This window comes from Athene noctua, chromosome 12, assembly GCF_965140245.1.
Source record: "Athene noctua chromosome 12, bAthNoc1.hap1.1, whole genome shotgun sequence".
Taxonomy (NCBI): Eukaryota; Metazoa; Chordata; class Aves; order Strigiformes; family Strigidae; genus Athene; species Athene noctua.
Genome location: NC_134048.1, coordinates 12,412,781 through 12,438,913, shown reverse-complemented (window position 1 = coordinate 12,438,913; position 26,133 = coordinate 12,412,781). Strand labels below are relative to the sequence as shown.

Below are 26,133 nucleotides of genomic sequence, written 5' to 3'. Positions count from 1 at the left end.
AGCCCTCGGCTCAGCACAGAGCCTGCACACACGTGATGCCGCTCTGGAAGGAGCAGCGGAGCTGGGATGCTGCTCCTTGCTGAGGAGGTGAGAATCCCACCAGGGCCAAACACTCAATTGCTGTGATGTTTGAAAGCTCCTTGAAAAATTACTTCTTCATCCAGTTCCTAACCAAACAAGTGGAAGCTCCGAAAAACAACAGTTCCTTCCCATGCTGGTGCCAAATCAGTGTTTGCTGGCGTGTTTCTGAGGTCAGCAGTGAGCTGGGACTGCCCAAGGGCCGAGTGGAGCAGAGCTGGTGGGTAGCTGGTCCTTGCGTTGTCCTTCTGCACCTGCTTAGGAGATAGGAGAGCATCTGGGGAGCTCCGCAGGGCTTTGGGGAGATGGTGCAGGTGACCTGGTTATCCTTGCAGGCACAGGGCGCTTGTGCTGCACAGCGCTTAGGACTGCAGACCTGTGAGCCAAACATGGGTAGTGGCTCTTTTGTGGGGTCAGGGAGGTCCCAAATCCAGATAGCGATGTGCACCCACCTCAGAGTCCCTGGGTGCTGGCATGGTCTCAACTGTCCTTTGCCCTTAGCGATGGCCTGATGTCCAGCTGCTGGGTCGCAGTTGTCAGAGGGCTCTTCTGCAGCTGCCTAGCTGTGAACTGAATGCTAACAGACCCTTCCCCTCTCTTGCTTTTCCCTCCCTCCTTTCTGCCAGCAGTTCCCTATCAGCAAAACCCCTACACCCCTGGGAGCAGCTCCACTGTCATCCAGTGCTACCGCTGCGGGGACACCTGCAAGGGCGAGGTGGTGCGCGTCCAGAGCAATCACTTCCACATCCGCTGCTTCACCTGCCAAGGTAGGACTGTGACGCCCAAAGAGCTGGTGGCCAGGTTGCCCACGGCCCTGGGTGCAGTCTGGAAAGGAAGAGGCTGGGGACAGACCTCCCTGTCCCACTGAAATGTGGTGACACGCCCAGGGGTTGTGGCTTCCCGCAGGGGTGGATGTGGGGAGGTAGTGGCACAATGCAGGCAATGCCCCTGCATGATGCCAGAGCTGGCAGGCTGGAAACAGGGGTGGCTGTGACCTGGGCACTGTCACTGCCCTCGAGCTGCCTGAATACCAACAGCCCACACTGTGCCAGTCCCAAACATACCCATGGTCCATCCGTGATCTGGGAGGGCCACTGTGCCCTTCAGCCACCTGCCTGCCCCCAAATAGGGGAGGAGGAGGAGGTGTCACCAGCCTGGCTGAGAAGCAGCAAGGCAAGGGAGATGCCCAGAGCAGCTGGTGACAGGGCTGGGGGTGGGTGACAGATCGCTGCCACCCACGTGTAGGATTCAGCTGAGGTGCCGTGGGATGCCATGTGCTGCAGCTGGGGCTCAGTGGCCCCCAGGAGCTGGCAGAAATAGTGGAGAAAGGTTGTTTGAATCCTCCCTGAGCACAGGAGGAGAGCTGTGGAGCTGTAAAAGCTAACTGCCCAGAGCTGACACTGAAGGGCTCCTCAGCGTGTTTATTAAAGCAGCCACTCCCAACCAGGCCAGTGGCTGCTTCTGTAGGTTGTAAAGCATCCCATTACCAGGGCTTTTTTTAAAGGTCTCTGGTCTTCCAAGCTCCTAACACTGTGTGCTAAGCAGGACATAAATCCCTGTCCCCTTGGCCATGCTTTGCTGCTCCTCCCCAGGGAAGAGAGAGTTTGGCTGGAGAGGACTCTTCCCCTGGGCTGTCACCACCCCTACTAGCCATAGTAGGTGGCTGGGCGACTAGCCCTGTCCCCCATGGCAGTGCCAGGTTTCTGGGAGGGGGTGTGAGCCCCAGGTTGCCCTTGAGGCTAACCTACACCTGCGGGACACCGTGCTGAGCCCCCTGCCCCTTCCCAGCTCGGATGTGCGGGATCGAGTGGGAGCTGAGCATCCAGACAAAGAGCCCAGACAGCCGTCGGCTTCAAAGGGTCTGGGACCTGGCAGGGAGAGCTTGGCAGTGCTTGCTGCCTGATTTCCAAGTGAAAGGGAATAAATAATGAGAGGAAATCCTCCTGTCTCACCTTCCCTCACAGCTTTTACCCCCTGTCACTTCTGGTTGGCTGCTGCCGGCTCCCATGCCAGCCCCACTGCTTGTCCCAGACAGGAGCCTGGCACAGCTGGTGCAGTCCCTGAGCATGTGCTATGGGTCCCACAGCAAACAGGGCCCAGACCTGCCTTAGTTTTTCTTGCTTCTGCTTCCTAATGCTGCCCTAGAGCTGGTGACCTATCTTTTATCACTGACAAGTAAGCACTGGCAGGCTGTTTCAGAGAGCAGTGGGTGCTGGCCCGGCACCCCCCGGCTGTGTGCCCACAGCTCCAGGGAGCAGCTTTGCCAGGGGATGCTCTGCAGGAGAAGACCTGCATTCTGCCCCTCTGGACCCTGCAGCCAGCAGGTCCTACGCCTGGGGGAACGTGGCTGCTGTGCAGGCTGGCCCATGGGTGCAGGTTAAGTGTGCACGGACAGGACTGAAGGGTAAAGCAGAGACCAAAGTGGGTTGTGCCAACAGGTGTCCAGTTGCTCTGTAGTTCCTCACTCCACCCCGTCGCCTTGCAGGACAGGTGATGAGCATCGTGCAGTGGCCCAAAGACCTGGTCCCTGTGCTTCTCCTGAGGTGCCTTCCAGGATCTGATGCTCTCGAGGTCTCTCTGTGGATGGAGAAGTCATAGGAGGGAAATGACATTGAGGGCCAGGGGTTGCCACGGTCTCCTTGAATTACTCTGATGGGCTGTGCCCCACCCATGGTTCCCACAGCAGGGAAGGAAGCAAGGTTGGGCTGGAAAAACAAGCAGTGAGAGCACCAACCCATGTGTCCCAGGCCCTGTTCCCATTAGGGCACAGCTTCATGTCTGGGCTGGGGCGTGGAGATGGCTCATCGTGGCGAAGGCCGTACCACAGGGCATGGAGAAGGCCTCTCCCCAGCTGTCCCTAGGGCATGCCCCACTCTTTGCCAGTCCTGTTCTCGGCTTCCTGACTCCATGAGAGTGTCAGCTGGAGAGGCTGAGCCCCATCCATGTGCCGTGGGTCCAGGAGGCGATGCCACAGGCCCTCCTGGGCTGTTCGTGCGTGGTGGGTGAGGGCTGCAGGGGTTCCTGCGCAGCGCTGGGGTTTGCTCTGGGTGCGGGCAGTCCCGTCCTGTGCCCACCGCAGCCCAACACTGACATCTTGTGGTGCTGGGGGAGGCCCCGGCGCCTCTGGTGGGAAGCGAAACCTTCTGAGATACCTGCAGAAAGCTGGGGCTTCAGGGCTGCTCTGGGACTGCTGCTGGAGAGGCAGCAGAGGTGGGCGCGGAGACCCTGGCCAAGCCCTGGGGCTGCCCCCGTGACGCGTGCGTGTCCTCCCCCTGCAGTGTGCGGCTGCGACCTGGCCCAGTCGGGCTTCTTCTTTAAGAACCAGGAGTACATCTGCACCCACGACTACCAGCAGCTCTATGGGACCCGCTGTGACAGCTGTGGGGACTTCATCACCGGAGAGGTCATCTCTGCCCTGGGGAGGACCTACCACCCCAAGTGCTTCGTCTGCAGCACCTGCAGGTGAGCTGAAGCCATCGCCGAGGGTGTGTGACGCCCTGCAGAAGCCCTGTGCAGCCCATGGCTGTGCACCAGGGAGAGGGCTGTTCATCAGCCCGGAGCCCCTTGTTACCCACTCAGCACCACAGCAGGCACCTCCTCTGTGTTTTCTTAGTGGAAATCCCTGAGAGGCAATGAAATGGCTTCAACCCTTCCTTTTGCAGCCTGGAGACCTGCCTTAATGCCTGCCTCTGTCTTCCTGCCCCAGCACATGTGCGCACTCGCTGTCTCCCCTTGTAGCCCTTGCCTGGAGCCCCTCTGCTCCCCAGCACCACGGGTCCCGCTGGCCCCTGGGGAAGGAGCTCATGGGCAGCCCGAAGCACTGCATGGAGGGGAGGAAGCAGCTCACACCCCCCCACCTCTCCTTGGCCACAGGAAGCCGTTTCCCATCGGAGACAAGGTCACATTCAGTGGGAAGGACTGTGTCTGCCAAAACTGCTCACACTCTCTCATCAGCACCAAACCCATCAAGATCCATGGGCCCAGCCGTAAGTTGACTGCTCTTGTCTCTTGTGTTACATGATGGCTGCAAGGAGAGGGGCCATGTGCCTCTTGACATTGCTTAGCGGGGTGACAGAACGGGCTTCGGGGGCACTGTGCAGTGCTGCACAGAGCCATGGGCGTTCACAGAGGTTTCAGAGCAGGAACAGGACAGGCCCAGGGCCCCACCCAGGATTGCAGGTCACCAGTGGTTTTGGAAACTCTCTTGGCCTGTTTGTGACCTGGGCAGATACCACCACTCTGGCAGGTGCTGTCTGGGGCAGCAGGAAGGTTTTGGAGCTGAGTTTGCTCTGAGGCAGTGCCCAGATGTTGCTTTGTGTCTAGCTGCACCAAGGTCTGTGTCCAAATGCCAGCCCCGAGGCTGCTTGCCTGGCTTTCCTAATGCTGTCATTACTCGCTGCCTCTACAGGTGTGGAAAGGCTTCTTGCACTCATTCTCTTGCACTGATAAACACAAGCTAAAACTCAAGAGCAATGGACGGGCTCTTTTGGGTGGATTTGGTCTTGCTTTTGAGCCCAGATTGTTCCTTGAGATACTTTCCATGCCATGCTTTGTCCCTGCTGTTTTCTTTGCCCCGGACCACTGTGGAGCATCCCATGGGTGCTGTGCTTGGGGGCTGGTAGAGCATTCCTGCAGCATGGAGCCGCTGCACACGGGGCTCACTTCAGCCTGTGTCTGAAGCAAGGGGACTTCAGCATTAACGTGTGGTCTGTGCTTTGCTGCCTCTCATGTGCCCCTTGTTTGATGCTGTCAAGGCCCAGGGTAACTGTCTCAGTGCAGTGCATGGGCAGGTGGCAGGGAGAGACTGGAGCTGTGCCACACCATGGTACCCAAACCCTGCCACGTCAGCTGGCTGAGCTGGGGCGGGGGGGGGGGGGCAGGTGGGGGCACTTGCTGCTGTGGCTCAGCCACAGTGGAGCATCAGTGCCTGGAGCAGGGTCCTGCAGCCAGCGCTGGACCCAGGACCATGCTGTCACTCGTGGTCCGTGTCACGCCATCACCACCGTGGCTCTGGTGGTGGCTGCGTTGAGTTACGAGTTGGTGTTGATGGGTCCTTGGGAGCTTCTCCCAAGCTGCCTCCCCCCAGCTCTCACCATGACCTTGATGGAGTTAGGGGATGTGGAGGAGTTTGAATAATACCCAGCCAGAGGACAGGGCTTCCCCCATCTTTTTCCATTGACACCCAGAGGCAGGCTGTGGCCAGCCTGCCGCACCCTGCTGTCTCCTGTAGCAGGGCCAGGGCCGCAGGCAGGGGAAGAAGAAGGGCAGCTGCACGCTCTGCCTCTCGCCTGCCTTCCTCTCCCTTCCCTGCCAGCGCTCCTCCCCAGCCTGCAGAGCGGGGTTACCTGAGGGCACCATGCTTTATTCATAGGCAGCTGCAGGGCGCAGCCAGATGTATCCTGCTGCCTGCATGTGGCCCTGGCAGTGCCACCCAGAAGGTATGGTGGGGGGGTGTGCTTGCTGGAGCCCGTGCTGGTGCACTCTGCAGGGAGGACATCCCTAGAAGGATGGTGAGCCTCTCCCTACAGTCACGGCCCTGGCGAGCAACTAAAAAACCATCAGGACCTGTGTGAGAGAGGGAATGGATCCTGGCCCAGCCAAGCTGGCCAGCCTGCTTTTTGCCAGGGGTCAAAAATTCTCCTCAATTAGCTTTGTCCAGCAGGCAGGGACTTGGTACAAGGATGGCTGGTGGAAAAGCCTGCATGCTCAGGGTGCCTGTGCGGTACTGCTGCACCTCCCTGGTACCACAGCAGGGAGGGGGTTAAGGAGAAACCCCATCCGGGCAAACCTGCTGCCCAGGGAGGGAAAGGACAAGGAGGAGTCAAGGTCAGGAGTCTGAAGCCCATATGCTTCCTGCTCCCAGCCTTGAGGGAGCCAGGGGAAGCAGGGAAGGAAGGGAGTCTCGTAAATACTGCAGCGGGCCGGACACGGCTGCCGGAGAGCACAGCCCTTCCTCTGCTGTGCTCGCTGCCGGACACTTCCCACCGCCCCTGCCCCAAGGGGAGCCCCAGGGACCTGCCAGGACAGCATGGCCCCGGCAGCCCACGCACTTGCCCTGGCTCAAGTTCACCACCCCGCACAGAGACCCAGCTCTGTGCTGTGGTGGGTGCTTGGCTGGAGAGGCTGGGTGCCAGCGGTGCCTCAGAGGTCCCAGCTCTGGCAGGAGGCTTTCCTCTGGCTCCTTTGCTGGGAAGGATCAGAGGTGGCATATTCCTGTAAAGAAATGATTTCCTGTAAAAAAATGATCTGCAAGAGGCTGCCTCTGGAGTGGTCTCAGGAGCAGGGTGTTTATAATAGCCAGCATCCCCTAGAAAAGGGGGGGTCCTCTCGGACAGGGCTTTGCTCTGGGTGCGAGGGGTGTGCCAGATTAAATGGCCAGAGTGCTTCAGCATGGGCCAGCAGATGTGGGTGTTCCTGCTGCACTGCTGGGACCCTGCTGGAGAGCTGCGGGGGTCCCACACTCTCTCCCTCTTCTGTGCCCCAAGACTGCGCAGGCTGCAAGGAAGAGATCAAGCAAGGCCAGTCCCTCCTGGCCCTGGAGAAGCAGTGGCATGTCAGCTGCTTCAAGTGCCAAACGTGCGGGATCATCCTCACCGGCGAGTACATCAGCAAGTGAGTGCCACCGTCCTGATGGCAGGCTTGGCTGTGCTGGTCATTGCCAGGCTGCAACCCCGGGGCTGGGGCTTCCCTAAGGGGCTGCCCAGCCTGGCTCACCCGTTACTCACCCCCCTTTCCTCCCTCTCCCAAAGGGATGGCATCCCGTACTGCGAGTCCGACTACCATGCCCAGTTCGGCATCAAGTGCGAGACCTGCGACCGGTACATCAGCGGCAGGGTCCTGGAGGTGAGTCCCAGGGCCACAGCCACCCCATCCCGGTCTGTGATGGGGACTGCCTGTGCCCTGCCCAGAGGTGCATGCCTTGGGGAGGTGTGGGAATTCTGTCATCTTGCACCCTTGCCATGCTGCCCTTGGTCTCTCAGGGCTGTGGCTCTTCCTGCAGCGGGTGTGTGGACAGTCTGACCACCTTCTCTGGAGTGTGGAGGGGGAGAAGGAGCACCACCGTGCTGCAGAGATGGCTGGGGTACTGGAGTTCCAGAAGCAGCCAGAGCACGCGGTAGTGGCCTGGGTGTGCTGGCACATGTCCAGAGCCCAGGATATGGGGACATCAGCCTTAACCAGCCGGTACCATGCCCGGCTCTGGAGTGTCCCCACCATGCTCACCCCAGCCCTCCTTCTGAGCATATCCCTGTGCAGGCAGCCTGCCTGTTGCCTTGGAAACACATCCAGCATGGCTGCCTGCTGCCTAATGAGGGGCTGCAGTGCCCTGCCCACGGGCAGCCATGCCCATGGCAAACCCCTTAGCAGGGCAGCAACTGGAGCAGGGGGTCCCCTTTCCTGGGCCAAATCTCGAAGGGGCTGTCCTCATCACGTTGCTGGCCAGCAGCAGCTGCTCCGGAAGAGCCACCGAGGGATGCAGAGATCCCATGGGGATCCCACAGCAAGGCGTGGGGGCAGGTGTCTGTGGTGTGTGTTTTGGGCAATGGTGGAGCTGCACAGGCGGCAGTGAGAATGGGGGTTGCTGTTGGGGAGGGACAGAGAGGTGCGTCAGGTCTGGTCCTTCCTATCAGCCAGATGGTCACATCCTGCCCGTGGCCCCTGCTCCTGGAAGTGAGGTGTCCTGTCATGCTTTCTGTTCCTACCCCAATGTTTGTAGGGAAAAAAACAAAACAGAAAATCCGGTCTGAGAGTAAACAAAAGGCTCGGGAGGCATAGAGAAAGGTGTCAGAATGAAACCTGTAGTGGTTTTTAGACCTCCTATGTAGCTGGGCTGTGGTGGCATAGGGCTGAAAGTGTGCTCGTCACTCCCTTCTTTGCAGCGGAGTGGGAGGGAAGTAGTCCCCAGGTGGCACCAGCACCCACATCTCTGCTGTCCCCAGGCAGCGGTGATAGGAAGGTGTACCCCAAAAATCAGAGGTACCACGGCTCCACGGCGAGCCAGCCCGCAGGTGCTGTGGGCTGGAGTGGCAGTGGCTGTGTAGGTCTCCAGCCTGCTGAGAGCTGTTCCAGGACATCTCCAGCCTGTTCCACTCACAGGCTACCAAGAAGTGGTCACCCCCTCTAGTCCTCCCATCTGGACTGGCCAGAGAGCACCGAGCCTGGGCAGGGAACCTCTCCTGAAGCTGGAGCCAGGTGCTAGGAGCCCTCTAGCATCTTCCCCCTCTTCAAGGAGCTGCCTCTGGCTGGGAAAGCTTTCTGCTGACTCCAGGCTTCAACAGCAGTGCCAGTGCTGGCTGCTCTGAGTGTGAGTTCAGCATAGCAGTGGCTGCTGTGGGCCAGCTGCCCATCATGGGGCCACTTGACCAGCAAATGTCTGAATGGAGCAGAGCGAAGCCAGAGGTTCCCCTGACATCACATCCCTGCTGCTGCTCCCCTGGGCAGTCCCATCCCCAGTAACCCCGTGCCAGCACAGAGCTTCCTCAGCCACGCCAGAAGGGCAAGCAGGCTGGGCGTTACATGGTGCGGAATGTTGTGTGTGTGAGGGTGGGTGAGAGGAGCCAGAGGGGACCTGGGACCCCTGCCCCAGGCTCAGGGGCCGTGCTGCCAGTCTGGCTGGCACCATCAGGCACCACTGCCTCCGAGCCACTTGTTGCACTGCTCTTGGGGTTTTCCTCACTTGGTGCAACCACGGTGAAGTCAGGATAAGCGTAGGATGTTCCTGCAGCTGCATTCTGAGGGGACGGACAGAGAGCAGCTCTGCAGGGCATGATACGTGTGGGGGTAGAGGTGGCCCTCCTGCAAGTTGGGGACAGCTCTAGGGTGGTGACGAGGGGACAGCCCTCCCTGCTCTCCCTCACCTCCATCTCCCCTGGCTCTTCTGGCAGCAGCTTGACTTCTCTCTGCCTCCCCCTGTGCCCTCCATCCCCAGCTCTGCTCCCAGCATCGGCTCTTCCTGGCTGGAGGGGCAGCCAGCTCTGCCTGCCCATGCTGAGCCGTGGGAAGAAGCTGGCTGAACCCCAGGAAATTCTCTGGGCAATGGTCATCTGGCATTAGCACCTTGCCTGCTGCACCACACCTGGGCATGGGACCCTTCCTTGTACAGTGGGATGCTGTGGACTGGAAGTAATGCACCTTGGTGTTGGGGTCCCCATGGGCAGAGCTGAGGTGCCACCTCCTCACAGGTGCTGTCATGGAGCTGAGAGGAACCTACAGTTTGGGTGCCAGAGGGCTGTGACAGACAAGCACCCCTTGTCTCCCCACAGCTAGGGCTGAGCCCGTGCTACCCACCTTCCCCAGGTACATGCCTGCTCACAGTATTGAATGATTTGTAAAACCAGAGGCTTTAATTGTTTTCTCCGGCAGAGCATGAAATGGAAAGTGTGCCTTTAAATAATTTTAGGCCTTAAGGAGCCTTCTCATGCTATTCCAGCAGCCTCCAGGCTTTCCCAACCGCTCTGAGCTGTGCAGCCAGGCTGGGATGATTAATGAGTCTTTAAGGGACTCCAAGTGATAACGAGCAGGTCTCTTCCCTCGAAGCGTCTATGAGCCTTTTACAAGCTGTAACAGTAACTAATTATAAAGGCAAAAGGTTTGAGTGTTGCTTCTCGAGGAGTGGTGGGTCTTGAGATGTTGGGTGTTTTTTTGAGAAAGTCTGTTGAAATAAGACTTGGCACTGGGCTGGCACATACCGCCGGGGGATCAGCCAGCCTCCTTCCACATCCACACCCCGATCTGCAAAGCATCGCCTTTTGGCGTGGTCTGACCTCTGACAGCAGCCCATATCGTCCAGATAGGAAAAGATGCATGTATATATATATATATATATGGTTGGGGTTTTTTCCCTTACTGTCAGCACACCAAGCTTTTAGGGGTACTAAGAGGGTCCAAGAGCACCAAACCCATCCCAGATTCAGAGAGGGACTGGGGGAGGTGGCACGTCAGTCACTAGGGCCCCATGTCCCCTGTGTTCACTGTCTAAGCAGCTGGAAATACAAGCGATGGGAACTGCAGGCACACTGGCCTGGAGTGTGTAGGAGCTGGGCTTTAGCTGGGTTATTTTTCATCTCTCTTCCCTTCTCCTCCAACGGATACAGCGCAGTGTGCCTGCCAGGGGTGCACAGCACTGGCTGGTGGGTGACTGATGCAGAGGGGTGCTGGCACGGTGCTGCGGCAGGCAGCTGCCCAGGCAGGGCTTTGTGCACAGGGGCTCACGCAGAGCAGGAGGAACTGGCCGTCCTTAGGCAGGCAGTGGGTCATCCCCCTGGTGCAATGGGCATGAGACACAAGAGACGGTCGGCACAATGTCAGTAGCAGCAGGGGCTCCAGACAAGGCTTTTAGGGGTAAAATTGGTTTAGGATCTGTGTAGCCTGGAACCAGCTGGTGTGTTTGCTCAGGCTGGCGTTCAGTTCAAGCCCCTGCCATGGGGCGCTGGGGCTGGGCCGAGGCTCAGGGCAGCTGCTTGCTGGGGCTGTCATGGAGACCTCTCCCATCCCACCGGAGAGCCTGGGGGACTGGGGCTGGGGCTTTCCTTGCCGCTCCTCTGCATTCATGGTAGGTCTATCTCTGCAGCCCTCCCACTGGTGACTTTCCTGCCGTGTTACCAGGCTTTTGGGTGTGAACTGTGGATGTTTGGGCTGTGGGCTCAGTGGGGCCAGCCCAGGAGTATCTTGTGCTGCTCCCAGCTGCCACAGGGAGGAGCCTGGGATACAGGGCTGTCCCCTCCCTGGATTGGGGTGCACTGCAATAAAAAAAAGAGGGGTCCAAACTTTCCCAATTATTTCTGCTGCTTGCACTATAACCTTCTACCCCTCTTTGGCATAAACTGGAGGGGAAAAGCCACTGGCTGCCATATGCACCCCAAGGACATAGAATTCCAGGTTGATTTTTATGTGCAATCAACTGACAGATTCTATTATCCTCACAGCAGATTTTCCTGTTGATCCTTTCTGTTTCAAACTGGCTCCATCCCCGTCTATCATAACCCCCTTCTTTGTCAGCAAGAGCCTTGTCTTTCCTCTGCCACCTTAAATTGTCCTTCCTTTTCTCTTGGATTATTATGAGAATAAAATGTCCTTTGGGGTCAAGCTCTAACAGCACAGCCCAGATTCCTCCTGCCCTGAGCCAGCTCCTGTGTCCCAGCTCAGAAAACGAGCCTATAATTGAAATGCTAGCAGACACTTTTGAGTGGAAACAAGCTACCAATTAAATCTATTATCCCTGTCAAAGAGCAAAGGGAGCAGGCCAGCTCCCGCTGAGCTGGGGAATAGCATGTTGCTAGTGCTGAAGTTTGGGCATGGCTTCACAGGAGAAAAGTTTCTTGAGGGTGAGGGGCTGGCAGTGGTAGTCAGGGAGGTTCTGACAGCAAGAGGAAGCCTGTGGTTTGGGAGGTTTATCTTTCAGGCCCTCCTTCCTTTACTGCTTCCCTGCTGTGACTTTCTGGGCCGAATTTGCTGTTTCTCTTCAAAGCTGTAGAGAGAAGGAGCTGGTGCAAAGCATGGCTGCTTGGCTGATTGTTACTGCAGAGGGTCTCAGTTATTTTCAAAGTGCAAGGATAATTAGGGGTGAGGTTTGTAGGGCTACCCTCCTTTGGGGTTTGGGACCTCCTGGCTCTGCTTTCCTGTGTGTTGGACAGTTCAAGAAGAGCAGAGGGTTCCCAGTCTGACTCGTAGTCCAGCAGGTCAGAAGCATTAGCAATGAAGTGACCTCTGGTTTTCTCTGTGTGTTGAGGCAGTCTCTGAGGCCACTCAGGGCAGTTTTGTCCCATTCATCTTGCTGTTGTCTGCAGCAGCGAGTGATGCCAGGGCCGTTCACCTCAGGGATGCGAGCAGGTCACCGTGTCCTGCCTTGCTCAGGGGCCCCTCTTCTCTGCTCCTTGCAGGCAGGAGGGAAGCACTACCACCCCACCTGTGCCAGATGTGTCCGCTGCCACCAGATGTTCACGGAAGGAGAGGAGATGTATCTCACAGGTAGGGACCCTGCTGCAGTGAGGAGGGACTCCCCTGCCCTGTGCTGGGACATGGACCAGCGTGGCTGTGCGGAGGTGTGCTGGCTGTGGGGCATTTGGGGTTCTGGTCCTTATGGCGATTGGTGCTGAAAGGGTCTCTGTGCAGCAATGCCAGAGATCCTTTCTCCACTGCCCAGCAGACCCCGAGCTCCTTCAGGGCCATGCAACAATCATTTCTCTCCATGAAACCTTCCCTGCCACTGAGCTGGAGGAGACTTTGTTCCTCAACAGCAGCTTTTAGCTCCCTCTGAGTCTCCCTGCACAGCTGGGGAGCACTGCTGGGCATGCCTGGATGTGTCCCTGGCCTGTGCCCAGCAAATAGAGGCTGGGATGGGCACAGGGAGCCTGGCGCCTCACTCTCCCCAGCCCCAGGGGAGGGTGTTCCAGGACCCCTTCTCTGCTGCCCTCAAGTCCCCTATCCAGGTTATGCTGCAAACAACACCAGAGAAATAAGGCTTTTGCTCAGCACAGCTGGATAGTTTGGGTTTGGTTTCAGCAGGAGCTCATACCTGCCTGGAGCAGCCTTAAGAGCTATTTCCAGTGCAGAGGAATGGTTTGTTTTCTCTCAGTAACCTGTGCTAGCCTGTCACCCTGAGTCACTAATGATCCCATGGGTGGAAAAGGGGGAATTGTGCACCCAGAGAGCTGGACTGGGGATCCCAGCAAGACCCTGTTGTGGGCAGCAGGGTGGTTATGCTCAGCATCCATCCCAGGGCACAACTGGGTGAAGTTCTGTGGCTTTGCTGGTTCCAGCCCAGAGGGTGTGTGAGGGGCTGTGGATGCCCTGGGCCCAGTGTCACCCTGAGTTTAATGAGCAGGAGCTCCCTGGCTGAGCACTGGTTGGGCCAAAAACATGCCTGGGTTTTCTGTCACAGTTCAGTAGTGTTGGCCACTACATTGGGGTGCTTGGGAGCTGTTTCGTTTCTTAGTACAGACACCCAGTGCCCAGTGTCCAGCCTTCCCAATGGGTGCGTGCCTGTGGCCATGCTGTAGGGGAGAAGGCACCCAGGAAAGCTGGTGAGACCCAGCAGGGGACCCCCTGTCTTTGCATCCTTGGGGCTCACTGCCTCCCTCCTGCTCTGCTCCCTATCAAGAGACTCCGGTTCCTACCTCCTGCCCCTGCAGGGCCCCCCAGGAGCTGCCCCCCCAGCATTCAAGGACTGCAGTCATATAACACACGTTGCTCAGTGCAGCTGCTGCTAGGGAGGGCACTGACACGTCCCTTGGGGGACTGAGGGCTGCAGGTCAGTGCTGGACGTGGCAGGGACAGGATGGGACTCCCCCATGGCCGGAGGAATGGATGATCCCAAGCAGCAGGGATGAGCTGTGCGTGGAGCTGAAACACTTTTCCCTTTGCTGCGTTGCAGGTTCTGAAGTGTGGCATCCCATTTGCAAGCAGGCAGCAAGAGCAGAGAAGAAGCTGAAGGTAGGCAGCAGGGTGAGGGGCATCTCTGAGAGGTGGCACATCCCAGATGATGTTGCGCCCACGTCTCTGCTGGAGGTGAACTGCTGTGACAGTGTCCAAGCCCAGGGTGGCTTCCCGAGGCTGGCATAAGCTCTGTCCCTGCTGCCCAGAGGATGGTGGGTGGCCATGGCTGAGGCTGTTAGCAGGGACCTGCCTCCTGGCTGGCACCAGCCCATGGCACAGCAGACCCCTCGCCAGCCCCCCGCACCCCTCGAGTTGCCGCTCCATCTCTGCACCCAGCTGGCCATGGGGACAGCTGCCCGCTGGGTCTTGCCAGGCCACTTGCCTGAGTCTGGATCTGGCCCCGAGAGTCCAGGACACAAAGGTGGATGGCAGGGCAGCTGGCAACAGCCATGGGCACTGGCAGCGAGTGGATGAAAGGGCAGAGGAACTGGACCTTAAGTGTAATTGAACCCCAAAACCAATTTGCTTGCTGCACCCAGCAATGTCTGCTCAGCTGTCCCTCCTCACCGTGCTCTCACCTGCCCTCTGCTGTTCTGCCTCCACAGCACAGAAGGACATCAGAAACCTCCATCTCACCCCCCGGTTCCAGCATCGGCTCCCCGAACCGTGTCATCTGCGTAAGTATAGCTCTGCCCCTTGTCCGCACAGGGCAAGACAGATGATCTGGCCCCAGGGAAGGGATCAGCAGTTCCCAGTGCCGCTCTGCAGTGGGAGATATCCCCCAGGGACAAGCCCAGCATTTGGGGACAGCATGGACAAGCCATGCCCCCTTGCCCCAGCAGCATGCCATGCTGCCAATGCCATCGGCACAGACCAGGAGCACTCAGAGGAGCACAGTCCCACTCTCAGCTCCTCTGCCCCTTCCTGCTGCTGCCTTTCAGGTGTCTCCTCTTACCTCTTCCTGCTGCTGGAGTGACAGTGGGCTCTGTCTGCCCTGTGCTGGCTCCACACTGTGTGCTCCAGCCTTTCCTTCCTTCTCTCCTCCTCTTCCTTTCTGTCTTTCTGTCTTTCCCTCTCCCTAGGCTAAAGTGGATAATGAGATCCTTAATTACAAAGACCTGGCAGCTCTTCCCAAGATTAAAGCCATCTATGAAGTGCAGCGTCCTGACCTCATTTCCTACGAGCCCTATCACAGATACATGTCGGATGAGACACTGGAGAGATATAGCTATGGGGAGGTACTGAGTCTCGATATGCCCAGTGCTGGGCTGAGCAGGGAACTGGGCCCCCATAAAACTGCATGTGGGTTTGCTCACTCTAGTGGGAATACTGTAAGGAGGCAGGAGTCGGGGTAAGACAGCTCCTGGAGGCTCCCTGTCTCTGGGAAGAGGGTCTGGGCTGGAAGAGAAATCTTGGTGGTGCTGCTGTAGAGTAGAAGGAAACCAGTGACCTTATCAGCTGATGGCAGCACCTTGCCCACACTGTGCCACAGACCCGCTGTGCAGGGACAGACAGCGCTGCACGGGAGGAGACATCACCCTCAGAGGTCGTGTGGCAAGGAGCTTGCCCATCGCAGCCTGCCACAGGGGAGGAGGAGCGCACACATGTGCATCCCTCTGGGGTGGAGGGACAGATGGCCAGCAGGCTCAGCCCAAAGCCCAGCCCCTGGCAGGCAATCCTCTTGGCCACCCAGCCCCAGCACGGTGTCTCTGGAGCACCGTGGGGCTGCCCCTGTTGGGTGCTGGCCCCGCAGCCAGGGCAAGGGGGCTTGGTCAGTGCATTTTTGCAAGCATGTGATGAGATGATGCCCAAGCAGCACATGGCACAGGACTGCCCTGCCCTGCTCCCCCAGGCACTCTGAGGCTGCTGGATGATTTCAGTAAGTCTGTGGAAGAAGAGAGTCTGAGCAGCTCACACAGAGATGGGGCACCTGAGGTGGTTCTGGAAGAGGACTTTGCAGTGGCCAGCAGCAGCTTCTCCTACATCTCCAGTCCCAGGGCTTGTCACAAGGCTGGTTTCCTCCAGTTACCCCGCTGATGGTGTGGGCAGCATGGCCATGGCCCGCTGTGGAGCACCACAGGGCCAGCAGCTGGCTTCCCCCTTGCAGCCACTCCATTAAGGTCTCTGAGAAAGGGTGCAGCTGCTGATTCCAGAGGTGTCATCCTCACACCAGCTCCCCTTCTGGCCAAGGGCTCCCTGCCTGGCAGCCTGCTGTGGTTCAGCCCTGCTGTGCCACCAGCCATGCTCGCTGCTTGGCAGCTGTGATGAGGCTGTAACATGGGGAAAACAGGCCACTGTGTCCTCAGTCTGTCACTGCTCCCCTTAACTGCGTGCTGTCTTTCTCTCTCTCCCTCCTGCTGCCTCCAGTCCCTGGGAACCCTCTCCCCATACTCGCAGGTAATGCCCCTGGCGGGCACTGGGGCGTCTGTCACCTGCTGCTACTGCAGGGGATCCCTCTGCCTAGGGACTGCTGGGGCTCTGCTGAATGTCCCCCTGCCTGGGTGCTGCCCGGAGGTGGGGGGAGATGGGAAGGGATCTTGTCCAGGAGGATCCTGTTCTTTGGGCCCTGAGGAGAGCAGCATGCAGGCCCTCCCTGGCAGAGTGGACCCAGAGTGCAGCTTCTGCCCTGTGGAGGGGGATGCCAGTAACTGGGAACAAGCACAGGGGAAGGGGACGATCTGCAGGCAAGAGGGTGAAAGTCTCTGGCCAGACACTGTCGCCTGGTCCCAAACACTGGGGTTCACTGCCTGCACTTTGGCAGTGGGGAGGCAGAGCAGCCTGGGGACCCCCTCCAGCCATGGAGGACACACATGCTGCCTCACATGTCACACTGCAGAGCATGCACCCTCCCAGGCTGCCACAAGCATGGGGACCATGGGACACCTCCCCACAGGGCTCCCAAAGCACTGACCTGCCTTGTCCCTCATCCCGCCATCTCTAACCCTGCTTCTCTCCACGCCTTTCCCCATCCCCAGGACATCTACGAGAGCTTTGACACACGGCAGAGACGAGCCTCCAGCCCTGGCTACATTGACTCTCCGACTTACAGCCGCCAGGGCATGTCACCCACCATCCCGAGATCCCCCCACCATTTCTATCGCTCAGGTGAGGATTTCAGCTGCAACGCCAGGCCGGGCTAAGCTCAGACCCCTAAGGCGAGTTTATCCTAGGGGACCTCAGTGGTCCTTCCTCTGGCAAGCAGGCAAGAAGGCTTGGGGGTATCTATGGGGGGCTGACAGCAACAGGAGCCATGAAGCTGTGACCAACTCTGCTGTGTGCATCCTCTGGTTACCCTGACTCTTGTCTTGTGAGCAGTGAGGAGAGGCTGAGGGGCCTTTGTTCTGGCTCGGAACTGAGCTGGGGTTCATGGAATTTGAGATGGGGAGGGAGGTCACTCCTATGTCCAGTAAAGACCCCTCAGCTTGGTAGCTTTGGAAGGGGTGTGCACAAGAGTAATTGTGCCCACCAGTGCTCTAAGGGAGGTCCTGACACATGTGTGCATGCCCTGGAGCATGTTGTGGGGGTGCAGGCAGAGTGTGTCTGTGCCATGTCTCTCCTTCGGAGCCAGGGAGAAACAACTGGGAAAATCCGGTCAGTAGGTCCGGAGGTCCCCCATTCCCTGCGCTGCCCTGCCAAGTGCCCGTCACCGTTTGCCTCTGCAGCACGCTCGGCTTTACTCTCACCAGCGGTGGGGCAGCCTGATGCCCTGTAACAGCACCTGCACACAGGGTTTCCTCTGCATCCTGCCTTCCTCTGGAGATGCAGGAAATCTCCCCCTGCTCTATCACGTCCCATCCTGGACCACGGCCTGGTGCACATCCCTGTCACCCCCCAACACATGGATTGCCCCCCGCTCTTCTAACACCGCTGCCTTTAACACCCGTTTTCTTCTGCCTCTTGTTCTCTCTCTCGGTACTTATGGCTGCTTCTGCTCGGCACTGCATAGGCACCGAGAGCGGGCGCAGCTCCCCCTACTATAGCCAGTTAGATGTGAGGTCCTCCACTCCAACCTCATACCAAGCGCCCAAGCATTTCCACATCCCAGGTAGGCTCTGGAGCGCCCCGGTCCCTAGGGAAGCGCCGTGTCTGTGGCATGCCCGCATGTGCCGTCCCCACTGTGTCGCATGTGTAGCTCCACTGCCTGCCTAGAGCCAGCTGGCAGCAGGATCTACCCCTGGTAGAGGCCATCCATAAACAGGACCTGCAGCTTGAACCCTCCTCCCTCCCTATCACCACCTGGACATCCCAGAGCTGCCCAGAGTCTGCTTGATCCTTGCAATGTCCCTCTTCTCCCTCTTCCCTGACCTTCCTCCACTCCCCACACAAAGACAAGTCCTCTGTGGAGAGCCTGTCCCCTCCCCTGCCTCTCCCTCAGGATCATGAGCCAAAGCGTGTCTGCCGGAGGCCTTTCCATACCCATCCTCTACAGATGACTATTTTATACTCCCCATAGGGCCCGCTGCTCCCTCCCCCCAGAGTCTTCTGGGCTTGCCAGATGCCTGCTCCCCTTCTGCAGGGATTGCAGGGGGCCACCAGGTAAGGGCCACCACCCGCTCCCGGCCACGCAGAGCCCATGGGGACGGGGACTGAGTGGGCAGAAAGGAAGAGTGGGGAGGGAAGCAGGCAGAGCTGCCTATCCATCCTTCGACCCATGCAGGGGGGGCTAGAGCCCCAGACCACCCTGCTCAGCTGTAGGCATCTCCCATTGCCCTTGTCCTCCTCCAGTGTGGAACCCTCCACAATGTATAGCTGATGCCCTGGAACAGGGCCATGAGGACACTCAAGAGGCTCCCCACCATGGTCCCCTGCTCCCATCCCATCCCTGCCAGGGTTCAGCCCTGCTGCCTGCCCTCCCCTGCCCTCCCGCTGACGGTCAGTGGTTTATGGATGGCCCCCTCCCTGTACTGCCAGCTCTGCTGCCTGGCCCCTGCACGGGGGCTGTAGCTCTCAGTGCCCGGTGCCAGTTTGCTTTCCCTCCCAGCTCGCTCTTTACTTTCTCTGCTATGGAAAGAGGCTTTGGCTGATGTTGTTTCACCCCAGGTAGCCCACAGGTGGTTCTTCCAGGCACTGGCACCCCTGAGAAACCACACCAGCCTGAGCCATGGTGCATTGCTGCCGGCTGGCAGGGGCGACCGGTGGTTCCTGGCTGTGCCCTCCCTCCCGGGGCTGGCAGCACCCACCGCCCCGCAGTGCATGCTGACACTGGGGTGCTCACTGCATGTCCTCTGTGCACACCACTGCCCGAGGGCAGCCCCGCGGCCCCGCTCCTGCTGCCCACTCAGAGCCGGCCTGGCCCCGGCCTGGTGCTGCGCTCCCGTGGGATGCGTAGACTTGGAGGCAGTTGTGTGATGGAAATGTGGCGTGGGGGTAGCATCTCCTGCAGGACCTCTGTCCTGTTCGCTTTCAACACGTCCACGCTGACCTCCCCTTCCTTCCCTCTTTCCTTCTTTCTTCCCTTTCTTTTTTTCTTTCTTCTTCTACCAGCTGCCGGCGAGAGCAACATCTACCGGAAACCCCCCATCTATAAGCGACACGGTATGGTCTGCCCACTGCGCACCAGGCTCGGCCCTGCAGGGGAAGCAGGGCAGGGTACCAAGCACTGGGCTTGGTCTGGCTGAGTCGCGACTAGGGGCAGGGTGGGAGATGGGAGCAAGCGTCAAGGCAAGATGCTGGGGTGCTGGGCTTTGGTGGGCTGATCCTCCTGCTTCCCCTCTGGGCTGCAGAGTGGAGGGTTCAGTGCAAGAAAAAGGCAAAGGCTGTGAGTGGCACCGGCACCAGGGGTAGCTGTGGGAGGGGGAGCGAAGTCATGGAGGGGTGGCAGAGGGGACGAGGGTGGTCGTTGCTTACTGGTGCCAGGAGCCAGAGCAGCCTTGGGAAAGGGATGAAGAAGGTAAATTTGCAGTTTTATGTGGAGCTCTGGAGAAAAATCACAGCTCATCCTGGATGGATGCTCAAGGGTGAAACAGGCCTGGGGGGTGCTGAGGGGTGGGTAGGAGACACAGGGGTGTTTGGTGTCTCTCAGCAGGGCTGGCTTGCACTGTCCCTGCTTGCTTCTGCGCATAGAGGGACAACAGCTCCCCCCGAGCATTAACTGTGTCCTCTCTCTCCCTGGGCTCTCCCTTCCCACCTGCCCAACTTCCACTGCTGCGCTGCTGGCTGTACCCACTGCTGTAAGTAGCTGCCGTTGGCAGAGTCCCCTGCGCCTGCTTGAGGTGGTGGGATGGCTCTGCCACGGCCTGTTCTTGGTGCTTCTTCCCCTGCAAGTCTTACAGCCTCTGGGAAAAAGGAGCAGGGCTCACCCTTGGGTTTCTCACATGTTCCTGCCAAGGCTCAATCTCCAACCTGAACAGAGCTCTGTGTGTGGCCCCTGCCAGAGCCAGAGATGCTGGGGTCACCCCACTGCTCCCTCCTGCTCCACAGCCCACTGCCACCTTCCCCTGGCAGTAACCCACTGAGAGCCCTTTCCCTGCCAGGACTGAGCCTTCCTCCATCCCCCCCTGCCTGTGAGGTTGTAGCCCTCGGGTGATGGGACAGCCTGGGGCACAGGGGCACGGGGAGGTTGGTGGCACTGGTGGTACTGGGGCTGGGGTGAGCACTATGCAGGAGCCAGAGCTCGTTGTGGTGCTGTGGGCTATGAGCTGTTCAGGTCCCTTCCCAGTCACATCAGTGACAGCCCCTCTGCTTGTCACTTCCCCACCGTCTGTGTCTGCACCCTTGTCTCCAGGAGCTGTCAGCAGTTTGAAAATGGATTATTCCCAGCTCTGCTCCATGCCATCCCAGACATAAATTGCTCATGGCCACTGGGGAGAGGGGAGGGAAGAGGATTTGCCTTCATCCCAGGGTAGATTTTTGCAAGTACTGCCAGCGGGATTCAGGGTCCTCATTACAGCTCTGCCTGCTCCTCTTGCAGACAACATCCCTGCAGCCACAAAAAGCAAAACCAGCGAAGATATTGCACAGTCATCCAAGTACAGTCCTGCCTACTCCCCGGACCCATATTACCACTCCGAGTCAGAGTACTGGTCCTTCCAAAGCTCCCCCAAAGGTAACAGCCCCCCATTGGGCTGGTGGAAAGAGAAGTCCATTCCTGCCTGCAAACCCAGGCATTCCCTGGGCGGGAACCCTACCCTGAGTTGAGTCTGGACCTAAATGTGGTCTTGGGCCAAGATACCTGCCAAAGTGACCCCAGAATCCTACCAGCCCTTGGGACTCAGCTGTCACCATGCAGGTGGGGACTGTCTCTTCCCTACCTGCCTCCACCTTCATCCCCATCTGACCCCTCCACATGTCTCCTTGCAGCCCCCCGGGCCCGGAGGTTCTCATCGGGAGGTGAGGAGGATGGGTATGACCGGGGCATGCACAAGGTGAGTGATATCCCTGCCCGCAGCCTGGCAGGGGAGAGTGCACAGCAAGCTGTCCCTGGGCAGTGGGCTTTGGGAGGGAGGCACAGACCAACTCTGCCACCCAAGAAAGGGACACCACTGCCCCTGCTGCCCTCTGCCATCTCTCCCTCCTTGGCCACCACCAACATGGGGTCTGAAAGAGTGGGAGCACACCCCCTTGCCAAGGTACCCCACCCCAACCCACAGGGATGGGGGAGCAGATGGGAGATGCTGAGCCCATGCCAGGAGGTGCTGTGCCCTGCCACGATGTGCCCGCAGTCAGGGAGGGCTGGGCAGGGAAAGGAGGGGTGCAAAGCAGCTGTACCCCCCTGCCCAGATCCAGAGTGGCATCGGCAGGCTGATCCTGAGGGAGGAGATGAAGGCTCGGTCCAACTCCTACGCAGACCCCTGGACACCCCCTCGCAGCTCGACCAGCAGCAGAGAAGCCCTGCACACGGCTGGCTACGAGGGCTCCCTCAACGGCTGTAAGGATGACCCTGTCCCTCTGTCCGGCCCACCCAGCACAGCCCCAGCCCTTGTGGGAAGTTTTCTGGGGTGGAGAAGGAAGAATGGGGGGCTGGGAAGGAGCAGTGGGAGAGGTGCTGGGCACCAGAGTTGGACTTGGGAGGCTCTTTTCCTCTCTGGAGGCCTCCATCTGTTCCCTGTGCCCAGGCTAGGATGGGGCATCACCCGGCTCCGGCAGATGTTTGCAGCCTGTTGGGGCACCCTGGCAAAGTGCCTCCTGGGGTGGATGAAGGGTCCCTTGGGAACCTCACAGCAGGGCCATGCTGGGTTTGCTCTGACCTGTTCTGGGATCGCTGCGTGTGTACCTCCTCATTAACGGCACATCTGGGATCTCCTGGCACCCTAGACCTGCTCACTGGCCCCAGGGTTGCCTTCCTCGCTTGTGCTGCTCTCACCCAACACATCCAGCTCCTCTCCCCTTGGGGCTGCAGGAGGATTGGGGGGCACTGGGGAGCCTGGCAGCACAGATGCCCCTGCCCACTCCTTGCTCTCCTTCCTCATGGCACATCTGCCCTGATGGAGCTGGGGCTGTTCAGAGGTGCTCAGGGAGCCCCGAGGAGGGCCCATGCGGCCAGCAGCCGGGCAGCTCTGCATGGCGTGGGGCACTCGGTCCTCCCTGACGCCTGGCTCTGCTCTCCTTGCAGCTCCCCGGACACACTACCTGGCCGACAGTGGTGAGTGTATGAGCCTGCAGCCCACTGTGTCTGGTCCCCCGTGGCTGTGGAGTCCAGAGCCTGAGCTGGAGGAGATGCTGGGACCAGGGATGGAATAAGGGGAGAGAAGGAGGAGCCCCTGAAAGGCTGGGCCAGGGTATTGCTGAACTGGGGCAGAGCTGGTGGCAGCACTGGGAGAGGACAAGGCAGAGAAACTGAGATTGTGTTGTGCTGAAGGGTGAGGCAGGAGGGCTGCCATGGGAAAAGGACTTTGGGGAGAGGAATATCAGCATGGGAGGAAGCCAGGCTGGAAATGAGTTGGAGCTGGAAGGAGACAGAGCTGGGTGAATGTGGAGCTGGGTAGTGTTGTGGGAGCACAGGGATAGGGTGGCCCAGTGGTTGCTCTCCTGGCGTGTGCAGCTTATCCCTGCATTCTCCCTTATGCACCTTGGTGGCTTCTTTGCAGATCCCCTCATTTCTAAGTCGGCCTCCCTTCCTGCCTACAGGAGGAACGGGCTGCACAGGGTAAGTGCGTGCCTCCTGCCTGCATCCTGCTGCTGCCAGGCATCTCTGCATCCTTCATCATTCTCCCCAGGCTCCTCAAAGCCCCCAGTGCTCCCTTTTCATGACTAGGGTGTCCTGCTCCTCCTTGTCAGCACTCCTGCTGTCACTGCTGGTCTGTGCCAATCCAAAATGACCCTTACTGGGGACCATAGTGCCCTGTCCAGGACAGAGGTGCCTGCCCTGAGCATCTGGAAGGGCATGCTTCAGAGGGACACTGGTGTTGCTTCCCAGCAGGAGAGCTTTGCTCTATATCCTGGGGCAGCGATTGCTGGGTGTTGGGAGACGAGGTCCTGCCTCCATGTGACCTGGGCTTGTCACTTCACCGCCTCGTGCTTCAGTTTCCCCACTGCCAGGTGTGGGGAACAGGTCCTGCTTTGGGGTGGGTGGGTGCCTTCCCCCCTGGGAACATGGGAGGTGCCGTGCTGAGCAACTGGAGAGGACCCCCTCTTACTTCTACCTCCCTGTATCCCACTCACAGCCTCCCAGTGCTGAGCTTTTCCACTATGACAGCACGAACGCCGTCAACTGGGGAATGCGAGGTAAGGCACTGCGGGGCTGGGGAGCAGCATGGGCAGGGGACCCTGTAGACATGGAGCCAGATGCCATGGGCCTGCCTACCCTGCTGCAGGCAGCTCTGGAAAATGAGGTCCAGACTGGAGGGAGAAGGGAGGAGACAGGCGAGGGTCCCCACAGCCCTGGGGGGAGGATCTTGGCAGCAGAGGGGTCAGCGTGGCTCACTTGTCTCTTGTCTTTTCTCTTTCCCCAGAGTACAAGGTAAGATGCTCTGGCTCCAAGGAGTGGCTGCCAGCTGGAGGTGCAAGTACCACCCCCAGGGAGTCCCAGAGATGTGTCCATGTGTCCCCAGGCCCTTCAGGAGGAAGCTTTGCCCTCTGCCTGCAATGCCCTACTTTCATCCCCCTCCATCCCCACCTGACAGCCCCATCCCAGGACTGTGGGGCTCAGACCAGAGTCCTTTCCCTCCTGCCAGGGTCCCAACTACTTGGCCAAGCAGAAGTGTCTCCTGGGTGAGGAACAGAGAAGGGTGGTTGTGCTGCTGGTTCCCTACTCACACTCACCCCTTGGTCACTCCTGGTTTTGCATAGTGAGCAGGCTCTTCCAGAGCCACCAAGGTGATTCAAGGTGGGTTAGGGTCACCCTAAGATCAAGTCCCCCCTCTGCTTTGTTCCACCCAAGCCCTGGAGGTAGCTGTGCCACCCAAACCCTACTGAACGCAGCAGGAGGAGGCTTTTCCCTGGTGGCCCCCATGGCTTCATTCCCAGGTGCGTCCCAACTGTCCTCTTCTGGCTCTGGAGCTACCCCATGGTCCTCTGTCCCTGTGCAGATATACCCCTACGAGCTGCTCCTGGTGAAGACGAGGGGGAGGAATCAGCTGCCCAAAGATGTGGACAGGACTCGGTTAGAGGTGAGGAGAGCCTTTTCCACCAGGGACAATCTCCTCAGGGATCAGAGGGACCCAATCCCGCAGGGAGTCCCCTTAGCCCCAGCAGGCAGTGTGAAGCTGTGAGGGCTCGTGGATGTGTGAGGAGCATCTCCAACAGCTCCCCAGGAGCACACATGTGCCAGCACACTGTCACAGTGGTCCTGCTACTCTGCTGGCGAGGCAGAGCTGTTCCCATGCCTATGGCATGAGTGCGTTTGGCAGGAGCAGGAGGGAGTCAGGTGCTCCCTGTCTCCTGAGTGAGCACTGCTGGGGGTTGTAGCACCCTGTTGCACCCAGAGGGGCAGTGGATGCCCTCAGACCCCCTCCCATGCCCTCACACCCCACCACAGCCGTACAGCCCATGTTGGTGGCTGTTGGCCCTGGATGGTGGCCGTGGTCCCCAGCCCTGCACCAGTATCCCGTCTCTCCCCAGCGCCACCTCTCCCAGGAAGAGTTCTACCAGATCTTTGGCATGACCATCGCCGAGTTCGACCGCCTGGCCCTGTGGAAGAGGAACGAGCTGAAGAAGCAGGCCCGGCTCTTTTAAATGCAGTGCACTATAAATATATACATACCTATAAATATATACATAGAAAGATCTCTCTATATTGCAGCTCTGTATGATTCTCGGTGCTGTACGTGGCAGCGGCGCCCTCTGTACCCCTGAGAGTGAATTGGAGTCTCACAGATCATTTTATGCTCTTTGTTTCCTTTTGTTTTCCAACCTTGTTTGTGTGTTGATCCTTGGGTTCTCCCAGGGTCTAAGGCTACGTGGGCCCTGAAGCATTTGGTGTCTGTCACCGCTGCCCCACAGGGACACAGCAGGGAGGATTGGATTGTCCTGCTGCAGCCACAGCACCCAGGGGGAGAGAGGGGCTCTGGGATGAGGGGTGGGATGGGGGTGTCCCCACCCGTCTGCTCAGCTGGTCTGTGTATTTACTCAGGGGGTGGAGGAGGCCCTGGGTACAATTGCAGGAAAGGGGGGGTCTAACCACAGGCTTCTTAATGCTCTCCCTGCCTTTAATGTGGCCATGTGCTGGGGGCACCTGCACCCTCACCCTTAGGATCAGAAATACAGAGTTGGGGCAGGGGACAACCAGGAGAAGTGGTGTGGATCCCCCGGCGAGCAGGGTGCACCCCCACGTGTCAAGGTGCAAGCCTGAGCCCTGATGTGTCCTGAGCTGTTGGCTTTCCCTGCAAACCTGGTATTGCTACAGAGCCAGTTTTTCCTCCCAAAGTGCCGGAACGGCAGCTCTGCAGGCCATCCCAAAACCAAGCCCTTCTTAAACAAAACCACCTCCTCCCTTGTGCAGTTTTTTGCTGCTCTTCAGGTTTGTCCAGGGCCAGCAAGCCCAAGAGCAGACAGATTGCGATGCTGCCCAGTCCTGGGCCGCCACACGTGGTGTGAGCACCTGGCCCTGCTGCTCCGGGATCTCCGCACCCACATGAGCAGTGGGGGGAGCAGTCCTGCCAGGACCTGGGGGCAGGGCCAGAGTGGGGGACCTGATCCCACTAACTGCTGGACCTTTTCAGGGGGATTTTCCTGAATCACTGATGCCTGACTCCTAGATGAATCCCTCTGCAAACCTCCAGGAATGAAGGCCATTACCTGGGGCGGTCAGCATTCACTCCACTGCAAACTATTGTGGTATTTTTTATTTTGCTTATTTTTTCTTAAAACTTGTAGGGTTATTTCCATACAAACATCTTTCCTGGTGTCTGTGATGCTCTAATTTCCTATTTTCTTGTCTGGCACAATTTTCAGGCAATACCACATGACTGAGCAGTCCCAAACAGGCCAGCGAGCCACAGGGCACCCCTGCAAGAGCTGGGTCAGCAGGCTTCCTCCGAGGGGACAGAAAGTGTCTCACCTTCACTGTGCCACGGGCCAGCTCTGCTTCTGCCTGTTCTGGTCCTCTTTGAAACCCTCCTGTTCTGGTGTCTCCCATCAGGTGGATTGAATGCCTTCCCTGCCATCAGTACCATCACCACTGGGTGCTGAGGCCACCCAGCTTGTTGCCCAGAAAGGAATCACCAGTTTCCTGTGCAAGGAAGGACAGATGTGCAGGGCCCCTTGCAGGGGTTTGCCAGGGCACAGGGTCCTTGGGGCAGGAGATTT

The 26,133-nt window shown here is 58.8% G+C and overlaps 1 protein-coding gene across 3 annotated transcripts in view; it reads left to right on the top strand.

Annotated features, from left to right (window-relative positions):
* The window catches only part of ABLIM3 (actin binding LIM protein family member 3), a 56,151-nt gene extending 31,455 nt beyond the window's left edge, over positions 1-24,696 (top strand). The window contains exons 2-23 of one of the 3 annotated variants that reach the window (XM_074915749.1): positions 705-845; positions 3,357-3,540; positions 3,952-4,064; positions 6,564-6,690; positions 6,828-6,921; positions 11,955-12,042; positions 13,448-13,506; positions 14,055-14,126; positions 14,532-14,687; positions 15,817-15,846; positions 16,425-16,554; positions 17,396-17,494; positions 18,934-18,984; positions 20,360-20,494; positions 20,749-20,813; positions 21,169-21,316; positions 22,001-22,030; positions 22,476-22,534; positions 23,052-23,112; positions 23,340-23,347; positions 23,916-23,996; positions 24,448-24,696. In XM_074915749.1, coding sequence (XP_074771850.1) covers positions 705-845; positions 3,357-3,540; positions 3,952-4,064; positions 6,564-6,690; positions 6,828-6,921; positions 11,955-12,042; positions 13,448-13,506; positions 14,055-14,126; positions 14,532-14,687; positions 15,817-15,846; positions 16,425-16,554; positions 17,396-17,494; positions 18,934-18,984; positions 20,360-20,494; positions 20,749-20,813; positions 21,169-21,316; positions 22,001-22,030; positions 22,476-22,534; positions 23,052-23,112; positions 23,340-23,347; positions 23,916-23,996; positions 24,448-24,561 — 2,045 coding nt within the window. In that variant the 3' untranslated portion in view covers positions 24,562-24,696. Of the gene's footprint in view, positions 1-704; positions 846-3,356; positions 3,541-3,951; positions 4,065-6,563; positions 6,691-6,827; positions 6,922-11,954; positions 12,043-13,447; positions 13,507-14,054; positions 14,127-14,531; positions 14,688-15,816; positions 15,847-16,424; positions 16,555-17,395; positions 17,495-18,933; positions 18,985-20,359; positions 20,495-20,748; positions 20,814-21,168; positions 21,317-22,000; positions 22,031-22,475; positions 22,535-23,051; positions 23,113-23,339; positions 23,997-24,447 lie in introns of all 3 variants that reach the window. The other 2 variants (XR_012634401.1, XR_012634402.1) reach the window with 2 other exon arrangements.
* The last annotated feature ends 1,437 nt before the right edge of the window (positions 24,697-26,133 follow it).